The sequence below is a fragment of the Oryx dammah genome, unplaced genomic scaffold, assembly GCF_014754425.2.
Source record: "Oryx dammah isolate SB20612 unplaced genomic scaffold, SCBI_Odam_1.1 HiC_scaffold_1, whole genome shotgun sequence".
In the NCBI taxonomy this organism is placed as follows: domain Eukaryota; kingdom Metazoa; phylum Chordata; class Mammalia; order Artiodactyla; family Bovidae; genus Oryx; species Oryx dammah.
This window is the reverse complement of record NW_024070185.1, coordinates 30488951-30506219: the sequence shown is the minus strand read 5'-3', so window position 1 is coordinate 30506219 and position 17269 is coordinate 30488951. Positions and strand designations below refer to the sequence as shown.

The 17269-nt window shown below is 36.8% G+C and overlaps 1 protein-coding gene across 1 annotated transcript in view; it reads right to left on the bottom strand.

Annotated features, from left to right (window-relative positions):
• Positions 1-17269, bottom strand: part of LOC120863821 (multiple PDZ domain protein) — a 175335-nt gene that overhangs the window by 42172 nt on the left and 115894 nt on the right. Inside the window, exons 23-26 of the mRNA XM_040240389.1 lie at positions 15619-15723; positions 11365-11457; positions 4731-4908; positions 1835-1945 (exon numbers count right to left, since the gene is read on the bottom strand). Of these exons, the coding sequence (XP_040096323.1) occupies positions 1835-1945; positions 4731-4908; positions 11365-11457; positions 15619-15723 (487 nt within the window). The remainder of the gene's footprint in view (positions 1-1834; positions 1946-4730; positions 4909-11364; positions 11458-15618; positions 15724-17269) is intronic.

Here is a 17269-nt window from a genome sequence, read left to right as displayed (position 1 = left end):
GTATCATTTGACTACACATGTCATTCTAAGCAAGATTTATTCTGGAATATTACTATAAATCAGGTGTCATTATACCTCAGGTAATAAAATGGGGATATTTTCCAGGTGCATGAGAAAATATCTTCCTTAGAAAATGAAACTTGGCATTGAAAGAAATATTTGCAATTTAGTATTTAAAAGTAATCTGAGAATCCGACTCAGCAGTTTGTAGCACTGTCTTAAATGATACAAAAGTTGGAATGTAAAAATAAAAGAAGAATAAAACCCACCCACACACATAGAAAACAGCTTTAACTTAACTTAAACAGCCATTTAACATCATCATGCTGTGTCTATGTTTAACACAACAAATGGAAATAAATGTAGAAAGACCTGTAGTTATTTAAACAAACTGAACAGCATTTGAAAAGAATGCAGGATGTTCTGGTCCCACCACTTGGCAGATTTTCTTATCTAAATGGATAATTATCTCCTAACAATAAATAACCGAATGATTAAAAACTGCAAATGTGAAGATAACTGCTTACATTAGGAACTACTAATTCATTTCTTAGCGTGAACTCAGACCAGAGCTACAACTGTCTTGACAACAAAAGGAAAAACCAACAAGATAAATCTGGTCACTTTGTTTCCTAGGGCACCGAATATTGAAAAGTTCCTTTTACTGATCTCTAAAAACCTTTTACTACGCTGCTTCCTCCATAACTTGAGCATTACTATCCTAAATTTTAATTTTAAAAATTAAAATTAAATATATTGTATGAATAAAATTACACATTTTAAATTTCAGATGATCTTTTTCACTTTTCTTACATGTGTTAACATTGTCTTTTTAAAGACAACAAACCCTAAAAGCTAATATGCAGTTATTTCAAAAAGAATCAGTATGACAGAGATTCTTATATCCAGAAGTGGACCCTGTATGAGCCTCAGGACATCTAAGAAACTCCTGAAACGCTATGCTAACTTCTCAGTAAATCTCAAGAACTTTCTAAGGCCCAGTATGTTTAAGAGCTACTGTACAGGAAAAAAAATTTTTTTTTTCATTGAGGCATAAAGAAGATATAGAAAAAATAGTTTTAAACTACTGGCATAATGTTCATCTTTGGCAACATATCAAATATACAAAGCTTCTCTTAGTATCTCCATTAACAACATGCACTGGATGCACTTAGATTTCTAAAATACTTTTAAAGTCATTTCACTTGTAATAACCAACAGTAAAATGGATTAATAGGCCTCTGTCCCCCAGGGGCTACACAGTGATCAGAGTTATTCAGTGGCTGGGAAACAGCAGGTATGAAATTCTGAGTATAGACACGTACAGCTTAAACAAAAACAACCAACCAAAAAATCCATCATATGGAAAGTTAATGTCCACTAGGATAGACAGATGCATTAAAGACCATGCACAGGAAATCACAGATTGCACACTGGGAATTCTAAATTTATAAAGAAAACGAACTCTCTCTAGTTTCTCAGAGACCTGACTAGACGTCACAGACTATCAACCTGAATAACTCCACCACATCCTTCTTAACAACGTACATATTTTATGACTATAGTGAAACTAATGACTATCCATCTAGATGCCTATGGGCCACCAGTGAATCCTACTTTTATGTGTTTTCAACAGACTTCAAGTGTCTGTTATACATGGTAGAAGGATTTTCAGGATAACTCAATGGGGGAAAAAAGGAAAATAAACTTTTTAAAAGTCTCCTGAGATTTCAAGGCTAGATCTCGGGTCCTAGAAGCAACTTGGCCCTGGATGCGTCAGATTCCAATTTGACCACTGTTGGATGCGCCTACCTTGCCCTTTGTTTTCGCTTACCCTTGGTCTGTTTATAATGCTCTGTACCAGAAAGACTACAGGGTTGCCTGCTTTCCGAATGGCTTCCACAGCTTGTTCATGGCTTGCATCTCTGAGGTCCATGCCATCCACCTGCAATGGAAGGCCTCAGCTTAACATTTTAAGAAGCTATAGAACAACAGAACAATTTGCCAATTTGGAGTTTTGAGATTCCTGGGTGAAGCTTCTAAAAAATCTTTCAGATTCAAAAATATTTGAGACTACTTGTGAGGCTCCAGAATTTTTCATCTGTCCAGCAGACTTCTGGTCCCTTTTTTTGGACACAGATTTATGTCTCCAAAAATCAACTGAAATAATAATCAATTAGAATGAAGGCTCTGCTTCTACTTCCCTTACACTGCCCAGTTGTTCCTTTAAATTGACAAATCAGCATCATCAAAGAAATAATATAAGGGAACTGTCTAGTAGCAATGTTTTCACCATAAAAGTCACTGTACAAATTTTCTTCCCAGCCATCACAGAACGGTCTGTGAAGTGGCTGTGTGATGCTTTGTGTATTTCTATTAGGGAAGCTTGAAGTTAAAAACAAAATTATGATGTACAGAAAAATCAGCTTATGGTAAGGTTTGTTTGGCAAAAGAATCTTTGCAATAGACATGACACGAGCTGGAAGCCAAGAAATTGTGCTTACTTGTTAGCAAATCTTGTATAAATAGCTTAAGAATAAAAGTTATTTTGGAACTTTTTATTGACCATGGCTTGCCTGGGTGATGATTAGCTCAGCTTATGCACTACATGAACAGGAAGGAAAACAGTCTGAAAGGCCAAATGCTAATCTTGCCAAAAAACTATAGGATACTGGTATACTTTTAACATTTCCAATTAACAGAGAATAATATATACAATAAAAATAGCAAAATAAGAGTAGACACAAAATTCTGAAAAATAAAATTATTAGATCTCTGCAAAGAACTTCATCAACTTTAAAAGAATTATACACTGTATTTTATTGAAAATTTCCCTCAGGTTGATACTTAGATGAAATAGCAAAATCTCTTTCAGTGCATATTAAAAATGGCTTCTAACTTTTTGCAAAATAAAAGTATATATGTTTACTATATATTTCATTAGTGGGAAAATGTAACAGAAAATTAAATATCTTTGCTCAAGTCCAAAGAACTGTATACTTTTCACGGAATATTTCATATGTCTCTCGTTTACACACATTGTCAGAGATTCTTAGCAGAGTCATGTTCTAGAATTCCAAGGATCACAGAGGCCTAAGGCTTTCTTATTTACTGAAAATGACCACTGCACATAACTGAATTCAAGAAACTGCCACTGAGCAGTATTTTACCACACGGAAAAAAACTTTGTTCCAATTTCAAAGACATGTTTAACTCTACTGATACATTAAAATATTTTGGTGCAAAGTATGATTAATCCTTTCTCAAAATAATTATAAACATTTCTTAATTTTTCTACTTAGGTCAAAAGTATTCAGTAGTGAAGTACTCATAAAATAAATTGCCTTGGATAAACTTAAATTAGAAATTTTATGTAGTACTCTAATGAAGAAAAAATTCTTTAACATGGGGCTAAGGTATAATTTAATGAAGAGCAAAGATACAGGAAGAGAGAAGAAAAACCCCCATCATTCTTCCTTATAAATGGTAAGAAGAAAAAAAAAAAAAGAAACACCACCAGACAGAGCCCTTGCTTTCTTGCAAATCTCAATCTTCTTTCGTCAGTCCTCAATGTACATAAACAATAGATCAATGCCCACAATGTTCAAGTTGTGGCTGATTCTTACCAACTTCTACACAATTAAGGCATCGTAGTGTCTAAGTTATATGGATTTAGAAAATGAGAGACAATCACTTGTACAAAGTTAAACTAATGGTTGCCATAATTTCAAAGTGATCAGTTGGTTTTTGTTTGGAAGTTGTCTCTCTTAATTGACTCTCTACCTCCTGACAACCTAGCAAATCTGGGTCAGGATTTGCTGACCTTCCTCTACACATTTACTAAAACTATGCTTATGTTAGTCAAATAATTCATCACACTATTCTGAAGTGACCTGATTACTTATCAGGTCTGTCCCACTTGACAGGCAGGCTGGATGTTTTATTTACCGTGGGATGCCCAGAGCCTGTTATATACAGCACCTGGAATGCAACAGTTGCTCTAGGAAAACTTTTTGAGTAAATGATGAGTGACTTGTGAGAACAGCAGATACAAAATATTAAACTTAGCTTTGAATGAAGGGATTAGATACAATTAGATACAAATGCGTCTCTCACATATAACGAAATGTGTACACACATGCACATACATACCAATGCACACGTGCATACTCATACACACAGCCCTCGGTGATGAGTGGGGAATGGGCAAAGCAATGATATGGAGGAAAAGCCAAACTTGGGTTGGTGGGGGTGGTGGGGAGACCTTTCTATAAAAGGTAATGAGGATATTAGCATAAGAAACTTAACCAAAAAGACTCATTTAAAAAAATCTTATCCAACAACATTTAGGTATTTCCTGAAATAACGTCTCATTTGAGGGTTCAACTGTGATGTGTACATTTTGTGTGTGTACACATACGTTAAACAATTTAATTATTCCCCAAGAAATTTGTTTTGTTTTTTTAACTGAACTTAGTAATTTATCTCAGCACCAACATTTTTTAGAACAGTTGGTTATACCTCCAAACACCTATCAATATATATATAATCTGTCATCATATACTGAAGATAAAAATTATGGATGAAAACAAAAAAATAAGAAAGAAATTCTTTAACAACAAACATATTTTACTTGAGTGTTGAGTCATCAGTGTAAAGATGATGATCCCCTTGGTAAAGAGGATGGCCCATGTGAGTAATTTTAGCACAGAAAGCTAACTGGAGGGTACCTCTACTATTCTATCTCCAGGTTTCAGGGTTCCGTTTTTGCCAGCTGGACTATCTTCAAGAACATGTTTGATGAAAATGCCCCTCATCACTTCACCATTGCTTAGACGACTCCCCATCCCTCGTCCACCAACAATGCTGATGCCCAAGGATTTGCTTGGTTCTCGCCAAAGTTCAACCCTATAAAAAATAAAGAAAATTTTAAAGTCTCATAAGAAAGTACAGGGAGAAAGCCTCAAAAAGTTGGGTTTGGCAATGATTTCTTGGCTATAACACCAAAGGCACAGGCAGCAAATTAAAACCGGACAAACTCAGCGTCAGCAAAAGTAAAAGCTTTTTTTCATCGAAAAGTACTATCAAGTGAGTAAAACAGCAACCCAAAGAAAGGGAAAATATTTGCAAACCACAAATCTGATAAGGGATGAACATCCAGAATATACATAGAACCCTAAAACTCAATAATAACAACAAAAGAAAACAATCAAAATTGGGCAAAGAACTTGCCTAGATATTTCTCTGGGGACGATAGACAAATGTCCTGTAAGCACATAAAAAGATGCTCAATATCACTAACCATTACGTGAATCAACACTGCTATGAGCCCACGTGCTGCCACTACTGAAGCCCAGGCACCTAGAGCCCATGCCCTGCAACAAGAGAAGCCACTGCCAGGAGAAGCCCACCCACTGCATCTGGCGAGCAGCCCCCACTCGCTGCAACTGGAGAAAGCCCACGCGCAGCAATGAAGACCAAGGCAACAACAAAAGCTACTAAGAAATACCCCCTCACACTCAGTAAGATGGCTAATGCAAAATAATAATAATAATAATAATAAAACAGAAAATAAGTTGGCAGGGAGAAATTGTACAAATTATGGAGAAATTAGAAGCCTTGTGCACTGTTCGTACCCATGTGAAATGTTACAGCTGCTACCTTAAAACAGTATAGAAATTCCTCAAAAAATTAAAAATAGAATTAACATATGATCTGGCAATTCCACTCCTGAGTATATACCCAAAAGAATTCAAAGCAAGGTCTTGAAGACATACATGTATAGTATGTTCACAGAAATATTATTCACAATTCACAATAAGAAAATATTACTCACAAGCCAAAAGGTAGAAGTAACCCAAGTGCCCATGAATAGATGAATGAATCAACAAATGGCATATAAATACAAAGGAACAATATTCAGCTTTAAAAAGGAAGGAAATTCTGACACATGCTAAGACATATAGATCATCTTTGAGAACACTATGCTAAATGAAATAAAGGACAAATCCTATATGATTCCACTTATACAATGTACCTAGAATAGTCAAATTCACAGAGACTAATGGAGAACAGCCATGCTAGATGATGCAGGGAGGGGGAAATAAGAGGTTACTATTTAGTGGGTACAGAGTTTTAGTTTTGCAAGATCAAAAAATTTCCAGAGATGGATGGCAGTGATGGTTACAAAGCAACGTGAACACACTTTATGCCACTAACCTACAAGATTAAAAGTGGTTCAAATGGTTAAAAATAATAATAAATACATTTTTAAAAATTCAAAGGAATAAGATATTATTATACTAAGTTTTGTAAATATCATTTGCTCAATTTGTTAAGGTTTTACCCATAGTAAGACAAAATCACTATAAATAAATTACTTTTCCAATTAAGTATTTTATAGGGTCTGATAAATACTATTAATAATATATTTCTGAGACTGATTTGTTACAAGTTAATATTAGGCTCATACTCCAGGCTGAGGCACAAATGAATATAAAAGGACCATTTTCCAGGGGCTCTAATACTGCAGACATTAAAAAATTCAGCTACTCTCAAACAGATGGTAGCTTCTAAGCTTAGCAACCCAGCTAAGAGAGAGAACGTTTCTGTATATACTGAATGAGAAGCTTACCTCTGCAACAGTCTGCCTCGCCAACACAGACCTAGAAACTAACAGTCGGGGCATGAAGATCGGTTGCTAACACAGTCTTCCGTGATCCGAGCCCATCACCATTTCCTAAACCCATCCTCCTCAGCTTTCCACTCCCCTCTTTCCACTCTGGCTATCCTCTTGCTGTTGCTGAGGTTCATCTCCCGCCCTGGGGCCTTGGCGCTTGCTACTGCCTCTGTCCTAAATGTACTTCCTCCACCCACATAATAAGCGCATGAACTCATATCTAATACCTGTAGATAGCGGTCAGAACCATGGATGAACTCAAAGTACATGTCTTATGAAAAGGCCAGGATACAAGAATAAGGTGATTAGCACTGAAGTGTTTGGCCAAAATGAAGGGGTTCAGATGACTGCAAGCGAACAGGGATACCAAGTAGAAAGTTCTAAGACAGGTAATGAGACTCTGCATTCTACTCTAACCTGCAGGAAGGGAGCTGATGCTGGACATCAGACAGGAGAAGAAAGCTTGGTCCAGCATACCCTCAATCTTGACATGTGACGTGCTCCCAGAGGAAATGAAAGGTTGTAGGTAGGACTCCTGGGTGCTGAGGGAGGTCCTGGTAAGACAAGACTTGGGTAAAAAAGCACCATGGTGACGTCAGAGGAGGGGCAGCTGGCCACAGGAAGCAGATGAGGAAAGACTTCTTTTCTCTGGTCAGTACTTTATTTCTTTATTAGAAATCTAAGACCTAGAGATCTGTGGTTTAGTTTAAAGGGATCCCACTATGATTCCTCATCTTAACAAATCTGTGAGAAAAGCTTAAACTAGTTAAAATTCTTTTCATCACTTTCATTCTAGGAATTCTGTGAAAGACAAGAACCAATCTCTTCCCATTTCCAAGGTAAAACGGCAAAGTAGTAAAGTCAGTAGAGTCAGCCACTGTCTTTAATACTTAAGAATCCAGAATACATAGGTGGGACTCACTCCCTCTTCTTTTAAAAATGAAAAAAATAAAAGAATGAAAGAAAATGTCTCATAGATTCTTAGCAGTTGATATATGTTAGAGAATGGTTCTCATGATTCTCTGGACACTAAAAATAGCAGTGGCAGCAAAAACTCATTAAGGGCTTATCTACTCAGCCTTATTCTCCAAGTGAGTTCCACAGACTTTGATTTTATTTTCAAGTCACTCCTGGGAGGTGGATGCTCTTGTCACTCTGTTTTACAAACGGAAGAGGCACAGAGGTTAAACGGCCTTTGGATACCAGTACCCTGTGCCTCCTGAGGATGTAGCACAGACAGCAAAGTGGTATTAGATCCAGTCCTAACCGAAAATGCTGTAATTCTTCAAAACATCAGAGCAGATAACTACAAACGGAGCTGCCAAAATGACCCCAGCACTGAGGAACCAACCCAGGATTCAGGAAGCAGAATATGGTCAACATTCCATGTTAAGAAGAAAATAAGAGACCTGTAAAAGAAAAACTGGGCAGAACATGTCCAGAGCTGGTTTTACAGAAAAATGTCAGCCTTTCTGGAGAACACAGATTTTCAAAAAGTGACATTAATAAAACCAAGGTAAAATAGAGCTCTGAGGCCAGGTTGCCTGAACTCTGAACCAAGAGTTCCTGGGCTCAGTTCCTGCCCTTCTGCTGCTTAACAACTGGGTGACCCTCTTTTACTGCATTAGTCTTTCTTTGCCTTTCCTCAGCTGGAAAATGGGTCAAACAAGAGCCCCAACATCAGAGAGTTGCTGTGAGGATTAAATTCATGAATGTATGTCATGTGTAAAACAAAGTTTTACAACTAAGTAAAGCAATCGATAAATCTGATTACTCTTATATGGTGATGATAATATTCAATTCATATGACAAATGAACAAACCTGTACGCCAGCACCTCAATCTGTTATGCTTACACATTGTTTACTAAGAGTAACTGGGCTCAATGTACCATATCCTACACATTGGGTTGATAAAAGCATTTTTAAAGATGATCATATGATGTGGTAACAAGGATATGCGGGGGGGGAGCTCTCAAATATTGGAAATAAAAGTAAAAATTGGTACAGCCACCTTAAAAAGCAATTTGACAACTTCTAGTAAATAACAGAAGTAAATCTACAAGTCAGCAATTTCCCTTTGGAATATATATCTAGACAAATTCTCCAAATGTGTAAGAAAATATACTTACTGCACAGGATTATTGTAATAAGTAACTGTTAACTACTCAAATATCAATCTGAAAATAAACTGAGCTATATTCATATACTGAGAGGCACTGCCACAAGTAAACTGAATGAATTAGATAGTTTTGTATCTGCATGAGAGTGTACAGAAACATTTATTTAAGAGTAAGCAAGCTGGAAAATGATACATACAGTATGATATAATCCTGCACATGAAAATCACATGCAAAATAAAAGTGTAACACAGGTTATTTACAAATTTTTCTTGACTGCATGCAAGAATGTCCCGCAGGTTTCCAACGCTGTAAAGCATATTCATGACCCTTGTTCCTTATTTACTAAAAGCTCTAATTATTTTGGTAAGCTTCCTCATGAACTTCTATGAACTTCTCCCCTAAAAATCATTGAGGGATTCCATATGGTTAGTGAGGGCAGGTTATTGTCTTTAAGATTTACAGAATCTGTAGACATACTCTCTTGGTAAACTAGTCACCACCATTAGAGACATCACTTAGCATGATGTGAAGGTTAAACTTGGGAATTCAAGTATAAAAATCTTCTGGTCCAGAAGTTGTACCCAATTTCTCATCGTAGGAAAATTTCATAATGACTCCTGTGCTCAACAATTTTCACTTGCTCTGGTATGAATAATAATGAAGAAGAAGCTGATGGCTGCTAAGACCAATCACTGACTGGGTTCTCACTGTGTACCAAGCATTGTACTGAGGACTTTAAGTGAATTATGATATTAAATTCTCTTCTACATGTTAAAGGTTCTACTTTATTTTTAAATTAAAAGTGTAATTATTCTTTCAAAAATATTTTATTTAAGTATAGTGACACAGTACAGTGATTCAGTATTTTTATAGATTAACTCCATACAAGATTATGGCCATAATTTCCTGTGCTATACAGTATATCCTTGTTACTTATTATTTTATACATAGTAGTTTATATCTCTCACCCCTAATTTTACCCTCCTGCCTTTTCTCTCCCCTTTGGTAATCACTAGTTCGTTTTCTATATCTGAGAGTCTGTCTCTGTCTTGTATGTACATTGGTTTATTTTTTAAAAGAGCCTGCATATATGTGACAAAATAAAGGATTTCTCTATCTGACTTATTTCACTCTGCAAAATAGCCTCTAGGTCTATCCATGCTACTGCCAATGGAAAAATATCACTATTTTATGACTGAGTAATATGTGTGTCTATATATACATATATATATACATATATTTCCATCTAGTATTGTAATTCCATCTAACTTACTTCTGCCTCTCTCTTCAAATAAACAAAAAACCTAACATCTTATAACTGGAGTAGGAAACTGCAACCTACTCCAGTATTCTTGCCTGGAAAATTCCATGGACAGAGGAGCCTGGCAGGCTACAGTCTGCCAAAGAGTTAGACAGAGATTTAGATACAACCAAGCAACTGAGCACACAGCATCTCACAATATTTTTTCTGCTACGAATCTAGCACTTCTATTCTCAGTGTGGGCAATAACGTAGCAAGACTTTGATTTTTTAAAGTGGTCTGAATAATTTTTTAAAAATTGAAATCAAAAAGTCATTTTATTAGGCTGGAGATGCTATTTCTTATGAAAGCAATATAAAAGGTTTCCTATACTTTGAACATGATTCAACCTAGAAAATGTTTAAAGGTGATACAGCCTAAAGTTCATTTATGAGCTAGGCAAATCATCAAACTGTATTACACATCAGAAGAATAGAAATTTTTCTATATTGAGAATTTTATTTATTCATTGTAGACACAATAGTTAATAAATATGTAAAAAGGCACCTCTCTGATGGTCAACTTTAAATCTGTTCAGAGAAAGTGTCCATTGATTATATTTTACCCTTAATGCAAAATATCTTACATTTTTCTTTCATTATTTTGTGTCTCTCTACACCTTGTCTAACTCAATACACAGTAGCTTCCTTAAAGACAGGATTTATGCCTTACACTTCCCTGTTATTTACAAAACTATCTGCCTCTCATCTTGTCAATAATCAGGACTCAGTAAATTCCTACTAAACTGAATCTTCTTCTGCTCAGAACAGGAAAATACACCTTAGTGATATACAGAGGTATATATGAGTAGATTTAGGAAAATCATCATTCCTATTATATATGAAATTCATTCTAGAAAGACCATGAGTTAGAATAACCACAGCCTATGATAAGATGCTCACACACACATTTTGAATGTATATGTTTGAATATCTACTTTCTACAAATAATAGAAAAATTTCAAGTTAACATTTGGTGGTTTGCCTAAGATAAACTCTACAGCAAATATTCCAACTACCTATGCATAATTTTGTCTAGTCAATTTTATTTAGTCCCTACTATGTGCCAAATCCTCAAGTACATATTAGTGTTAACCCTGTGTGATACATACTATCTTCTCCACTCTGTGGCCACAGAGAAATGGACGGTGAGCAATATTAAACAGCTTGCTCAAAGTCACAGTAGCAAGTTGTAATCTAGTACTTGAAACCACCCCTCTCTATCTTTAAACCCTGAGTAGGCAGAAGACAGAAATAGTCCTTACCGCCGAGGCTGATTCCAGTTGCTATAGGCTGCATTTTGAAGGTCACTTTCTTCCCCCTCTCCTTCTTCTCGCTCTGGTAGCTCCGGAATGTCTCTGGTAAAGAGTTAGACAGTGAGTATTCCACAATCCTAGTAAAACCACACAGGCTGTCTTCTAGGTACTTTATTATTGGTTTGGCTAAAAGTACAGAACTGCTTCATATTTTCACCACACTTGGCTACTAAGTATATAATATTTTACATTAAAGGGAAAATAAAGCCTGATTACATAAAATAAAAACCTCATACTGGAATCAATCTACTATACCTGAACTTCCCAGGTGGCACCTGAACAAACCCATGTGGGTTTAATCCCTGGGTTGGAAAGATCCCCCGGAGAAGAGAATGGCAACCCACTCCAGGATTCTTGCCTGGGAAATCCTGGGACAGAGGAGCCTGGCTGGCTACAGTCCATGGGGTCACAGAGTCAGACACAACTGAGTGACTGAGCACCCAGCACTGTAACTGAGTGTGGAGATACAGCAGAATGCAAGGTGCCTTGTCTAGGCTTTTTCTTTCCTAATGAAACACGGACAAAGGAAGGAAGGGAGTGAAAAGAATGGGGAAATGCTAGAATTTTTAAGAACAACTATTCAACAACTATTTCCTAAATTTTTCCCATGTGTGAGAAGGTAGACACCCCATGTGTGTTTTAAGCATGTACAGTCCCACTGGATCCCTGGCCTGACAGAGTTGAACATCAAGTATGCCAGGAGTGCAGCATCTCTACCGCCTCAGGATGGACCAATGCCTTCCCTTCATCTTTTGAAGACAGATGGAAAATGCTTATGGTCCACTTCTGCCCATCCAAAGCAGCCAGCCACAGTATTCTTACAGGAAGCAGTTTACAGGCACTTGAGTCCAAGGTCAGTTGTCAATTTCTACAGGAATTCAGATTTTGCCAAATGCCAAGCATGTAACAAAATATGCCCAATCTCTTAACTGACTATAAATATAACTGTAAAATAATAATCTTGTCCAAAAATAGTTGGTTTTTACCAAAGGTACACTTTGCATCAATAAATGGTATTGTCAGGAGAACAAAGAATGGTTAAATCAACTATGGTATGGTCTTATGCTGTTAGGAAAAATTGGATTTCTAAAGAAATATATTCTTCTTAAAATAGAGAAAGCTTTAAAAACTCTAATTCAATAAATACTTGCAGCTGATATTTACCAAAATTGAAAAAAATCTGAAGACAGCATATGTTCAAATTATATCCATTCTCCCCCAACAGGAATACTGAAGTCTGTCAAATTATATTATCTTCAGACCTTGAGATCAGAAGTCATCTAATTTAATAATCCATCTGTGCTTTAATGTGTTTCCCAACACAACTGTTCCCAAACAACTGTGTGGGCTCTCCCAGAATGTCTCACTCTTTCTTTGACCTTAAAGTTAGATCTTTGCTTTTCATCTGTCAGAGGGAAACCCACCTGCATGTGGTTCCTACCTATCGGTCGTGTGACAGAATTCTCCTTCTGTAATTGAGGAAGGAGACTCTGAATGAGGTTGGGCTCACAGAGACTAATCCTGACTGTGGGACAGGACTGTCAGGAATGGAGCCAAAATTTTCAAAATGATGTTAAGAAGCTGATTGAGAATGAAATAGTCGGAGTGAACCTCAATCTGAAAGATGCAAGGCAGTTGGGGGAAGCAGAGCCTAACCCTCTGGAAATACCACTGGGGAGAATATGACAGAAAAAGCGGGTACAGAATGCAGAGAGAAATGGGAAGTAAGAGAGAGTCCTTCCCTAAAACACCCAGTTATTACCCTAAAGCCCAGGCAGGGGGAGCTGCTCAAATGCAGTCACACAGACTGCATCATATGCTCCCGGCTTGTGAGCTGCAAGAAGACAAATACAAATACGTGGAGTCTTCTCATACAAAAAGGCCCATTCTCTTCAGATGACTGTCCAATCTCGAATCATTTCACTAACCCAGATACATTCCTATAAATGTGCTGATTATTCTTTATCCATCTTCAGGCGGGGTTTACAGGACTCAAGCGTGTGTGCCTCAGCAGAATGAACCTGTTCTGTGTCCCCCAGCAGAATGAACCTGTTCTGTGTCCCCACACTCACTCAGCCAAGAATGAATTAGACTTCTCGGCACTCATGTCTGATTGTTGAATATCAAATAAGTTTCTGTCAACTGTAACAAGTAACACTCTATATGTGCATTAAGATGCCAGAAACTGACACAAAGTCACACAGTAAAGGAACAGAGATGAGACCTGAATTGGGCCAGTTTACTACAAAACCTGAGCTCTTAAACTCCATGCTATGCTGCCCCATATTTTTATACAGGGCTAGTACAATTCTTTTTTTTGATCCAATGGTTAAGAACATGGAGCCCAACCATGTGCATTTAACCTTGATTCTTCTACCTATTTGTTATGAAACTTGAGCAAGTAACTTAATCTCTCTGGTGCCAATTCCTCCTGTATGCTTAAAGAGAAATCTGTTACTCAGTTGTTAATATAACTGAAAAAAATACAGGCCCACAGCTGAAAATGTATTGTGCATTCTTTTTGGGATAGCAATTTGACATTATTTCTTTCCCTGTTCTGAACTCAGCAGCAGCAGCAAAATCTAGTTTCTGCCTTTCCTAAGGGAGGAAAACAGGATGCAGACTGTTTTTGTTTTGAGCATCCTTATATTAACAGCAAATACACTCATTTGCAGGAAAGCAGTTATTCACAGTATTGACAGCTCAGGCCCTTTTCCTTCATGTGCTAGGAGAGAACCAACATGCTGAAAGTGGCTTTTTTGTTTTAATGTTAACATTTTGAGTGCTTTTAAGGCCTCAAAATTTAATAAGAATATCATGTTATCTTGTCATATTCTCTAATAAGCCATGTGGAATGGTATTTCAGAGGGACACTGGAATTACTGCATCTAACTTTTTAATAGGAAGTACCAGGTAGTTGTAATCAATTCATGTCATTAGCCCTACGATGGAAATTCTAGACAGAAGTATGGCTGAGCTTTGCAAAGGGTGGAATGAATCCTCTTTTTCCCATAAAATTCAAGGGGCCCTTTGAGCCATGACATTCCTTCCCTTTATTAAACACATAACAAACCTTTCCTTCTTTAACACTGTCTGCATAGCTGTAGCCACATACAATTTGCAGAGAAAAGAATGATGTGATGTTACAATGCCTGCAGAGTCACTGGACACCAGAGTGTTATGGGCTGTTAGAACTTTTGTGAGCAGACCTCAGAATGTTTGCAAAGCTATTTCTTCTTTATAGCATACTTAAGGAGAAATCTGTTACTCAGCTGCTAATGTAACTGGAAAAAAACAGGCCCACAGCTGAAAATGTATAGTGTATTCTTTCCTTTCCAGAAAAGCAATTTGACATTATTTCTCTCCTTGTGCTAAACTCAGCAGCAACATCAAAATCTAGTTTCTCTCTTTCTTAAGGGAGGAAAAAACTACATTTCTTGTATTATTCAAAGGTTCTCAATACACTGTGTATAAAGAGGCTTTAAAAAGTCAAACATTCTATACTTAACCTGTATATACACAAAGACGTTCAGCTCAACATTCTCCAAAGGAGTAAAAACATAACCATTAAAAATGTTTATGAATCTGTATGTATGTTAATGAGTAAATAAACTTTGAAAATGTTTATGACAGAGGAAAAGTGATACAATACCATAAAAATTGTAGGTTCCAGGGAGTGAATGAAACCATAGTCATATCTGAGGTAAATTCCCCAAAACTCAGTAAGCTGACAGTGGTATATGGACTGACACAACTAAAGACAGTTTTAATTTCTTGCTTTGATTTTTCATATTTTCCCCAAATTTCCCACAATATGCGATCACTCCTTAAGTAATATGGGTTGCAGTTGTTTAGTTGCTAAGGCACATCCAGCTCTGTTGTGACCCCATGGACTGTTGCCCGCCAGGTTCCTCTGCCCATGGGATTTCCCAGGCAAGAACACTGGAGCAGGTTGCCATTTCCTTTTCCAGGGGATCTTTCCAACCCAGGGATAGAACTTGCATCTCCTGCTTGGTAGGTGGACTCTTTACCACGGAGCCACTAGGAAAGCCCAGTAATATGGGAAAGGGGGGTGATTTTTTTTTTTTAATCTTGAAAGAGAGAAAAAGAATTCAGTCTTTTTTTATTGCTAGGCCTCCCTGACACTGGATCAATAGTCTTCTTTATAACTTGCTGTATCGATCATTCACATAGCAGACTTACCTGCCAGTGTAGGAAGCAAAAATATCCAGTGCCATTATTCCTCCAGATTGCTGCCCCAAGCTTATTTTGAACTCTTCCAAATATTCTGCGGGTACATAAGTAATTCTGGAACAAGACACAATACGTGAAAGCAGAGCTCTGCCTGTTGGAAGAATCTTCCAAAATATGAAATAGACTTATTTTGTTCCCTCATCTCTACTTTTTCACACAACTCATTTAAATCAGCTTACTCAGTAGAGACTCTAAACTTCAAAAGAATCAAGTATTCTATAGGCAATAATAACAACATAAATTAAAATTTTCAAGACTGCTGATAATTATCTGTTTGCCGATAATCTTATGGGGGAAGAAAACAGCATAATATATATTTCCAAATAAGAAGACTATTAGCAATTTTTTTTAATTAAAGAGATCTAGAAATCCTTAGAAAAGTAATTTTCAGTAATAACATTTATTTTCTCCAAAGATTTTTGGCTGCCTTAGCAGGAACAAACTGGGTAAACTCTACTAAAACACTGGGCATTCAAAATTACATTCTCCTATAAAACACAATTAATTTTGGACATTAAAAAGTACTATCAGTAATCCTATCCTAGCTTTATTAAAGTATTAACTCTTAAGTCTGAGTTAAACCATTATCAGAGCATAGAAAGATTCTCTCACTAATATGTAGCAATGTTTATGTTCATTTTGGTTTCAGAGAAGAAGCCTGACACTTGAATGGTCACACACTAATTCAACAAGTGCTGGCTGAACGCCTATAATGTGGAAGGCACTGAGCAAGTTGCCGACTTCAGTTATAATGCTTAGAAATGACATCTGAAAAGTCAAGCTTACTGCTGCCCCAAGAGGCTACACAATTGATATACCTGTTGAAGTAGTCTGTTCTGGATCCTCAAACTAATACATGGCATGGCAAGTGAAAGAAAGGACTTCAAGGCATTTCAGGATATTTGTGCAAAGAAACAAAAGCATGTATCAAAAATGCACAACACAAAAATCATGAAGACTATTATGCCGGTCATGCGTAAGCTATGGTTAGCCGGCATAATAGTCTTCATGATAAGTATCAAAATCTTAGTACTGGAGGGCAAAGATAAAGGATTACCTTTCATATTATAATAATATAATATAATAATAGAAGTAAACTAATGGCATAATTTATTGAGTGAGGAGGATATATAATACATACTGGTGATTCCATAAAAGGCATTCACTCTGTGAGGTCGCTTAGGTTTAGAGTCAGAAGACAGAGCTCTGTTGCTTCTCTGGAGTGTTCTGGTAAGGTAAATCACCCACTAATGGATCTCCATATCCCCAATAACAGAAAGATGTCAATTTTGATGAGGCTATTGTAAGTCAAAAAGTGCAACACACATGTAAAACAGTGCTCTAAGAGAGCATCAGACAGCCTGGCCCCCACATCTGATCATTCTGGCAGAAGCCGGCACCCTTATGACCCTTTGTGACACTTTCACCTCAAGGATCCAACTGAAGCGAAAAACACAATTCAATGATTTAGGACTAGTGTGGGTGAGAGAGCTGTATTCTAATTCTGGCCCTACTTTATTTATTCATCTACAAAAACATCATTTCTACAGTGTAACAAAAATATATTGAATAGCAAATCTGCATTTATCCCTTCAAAAAT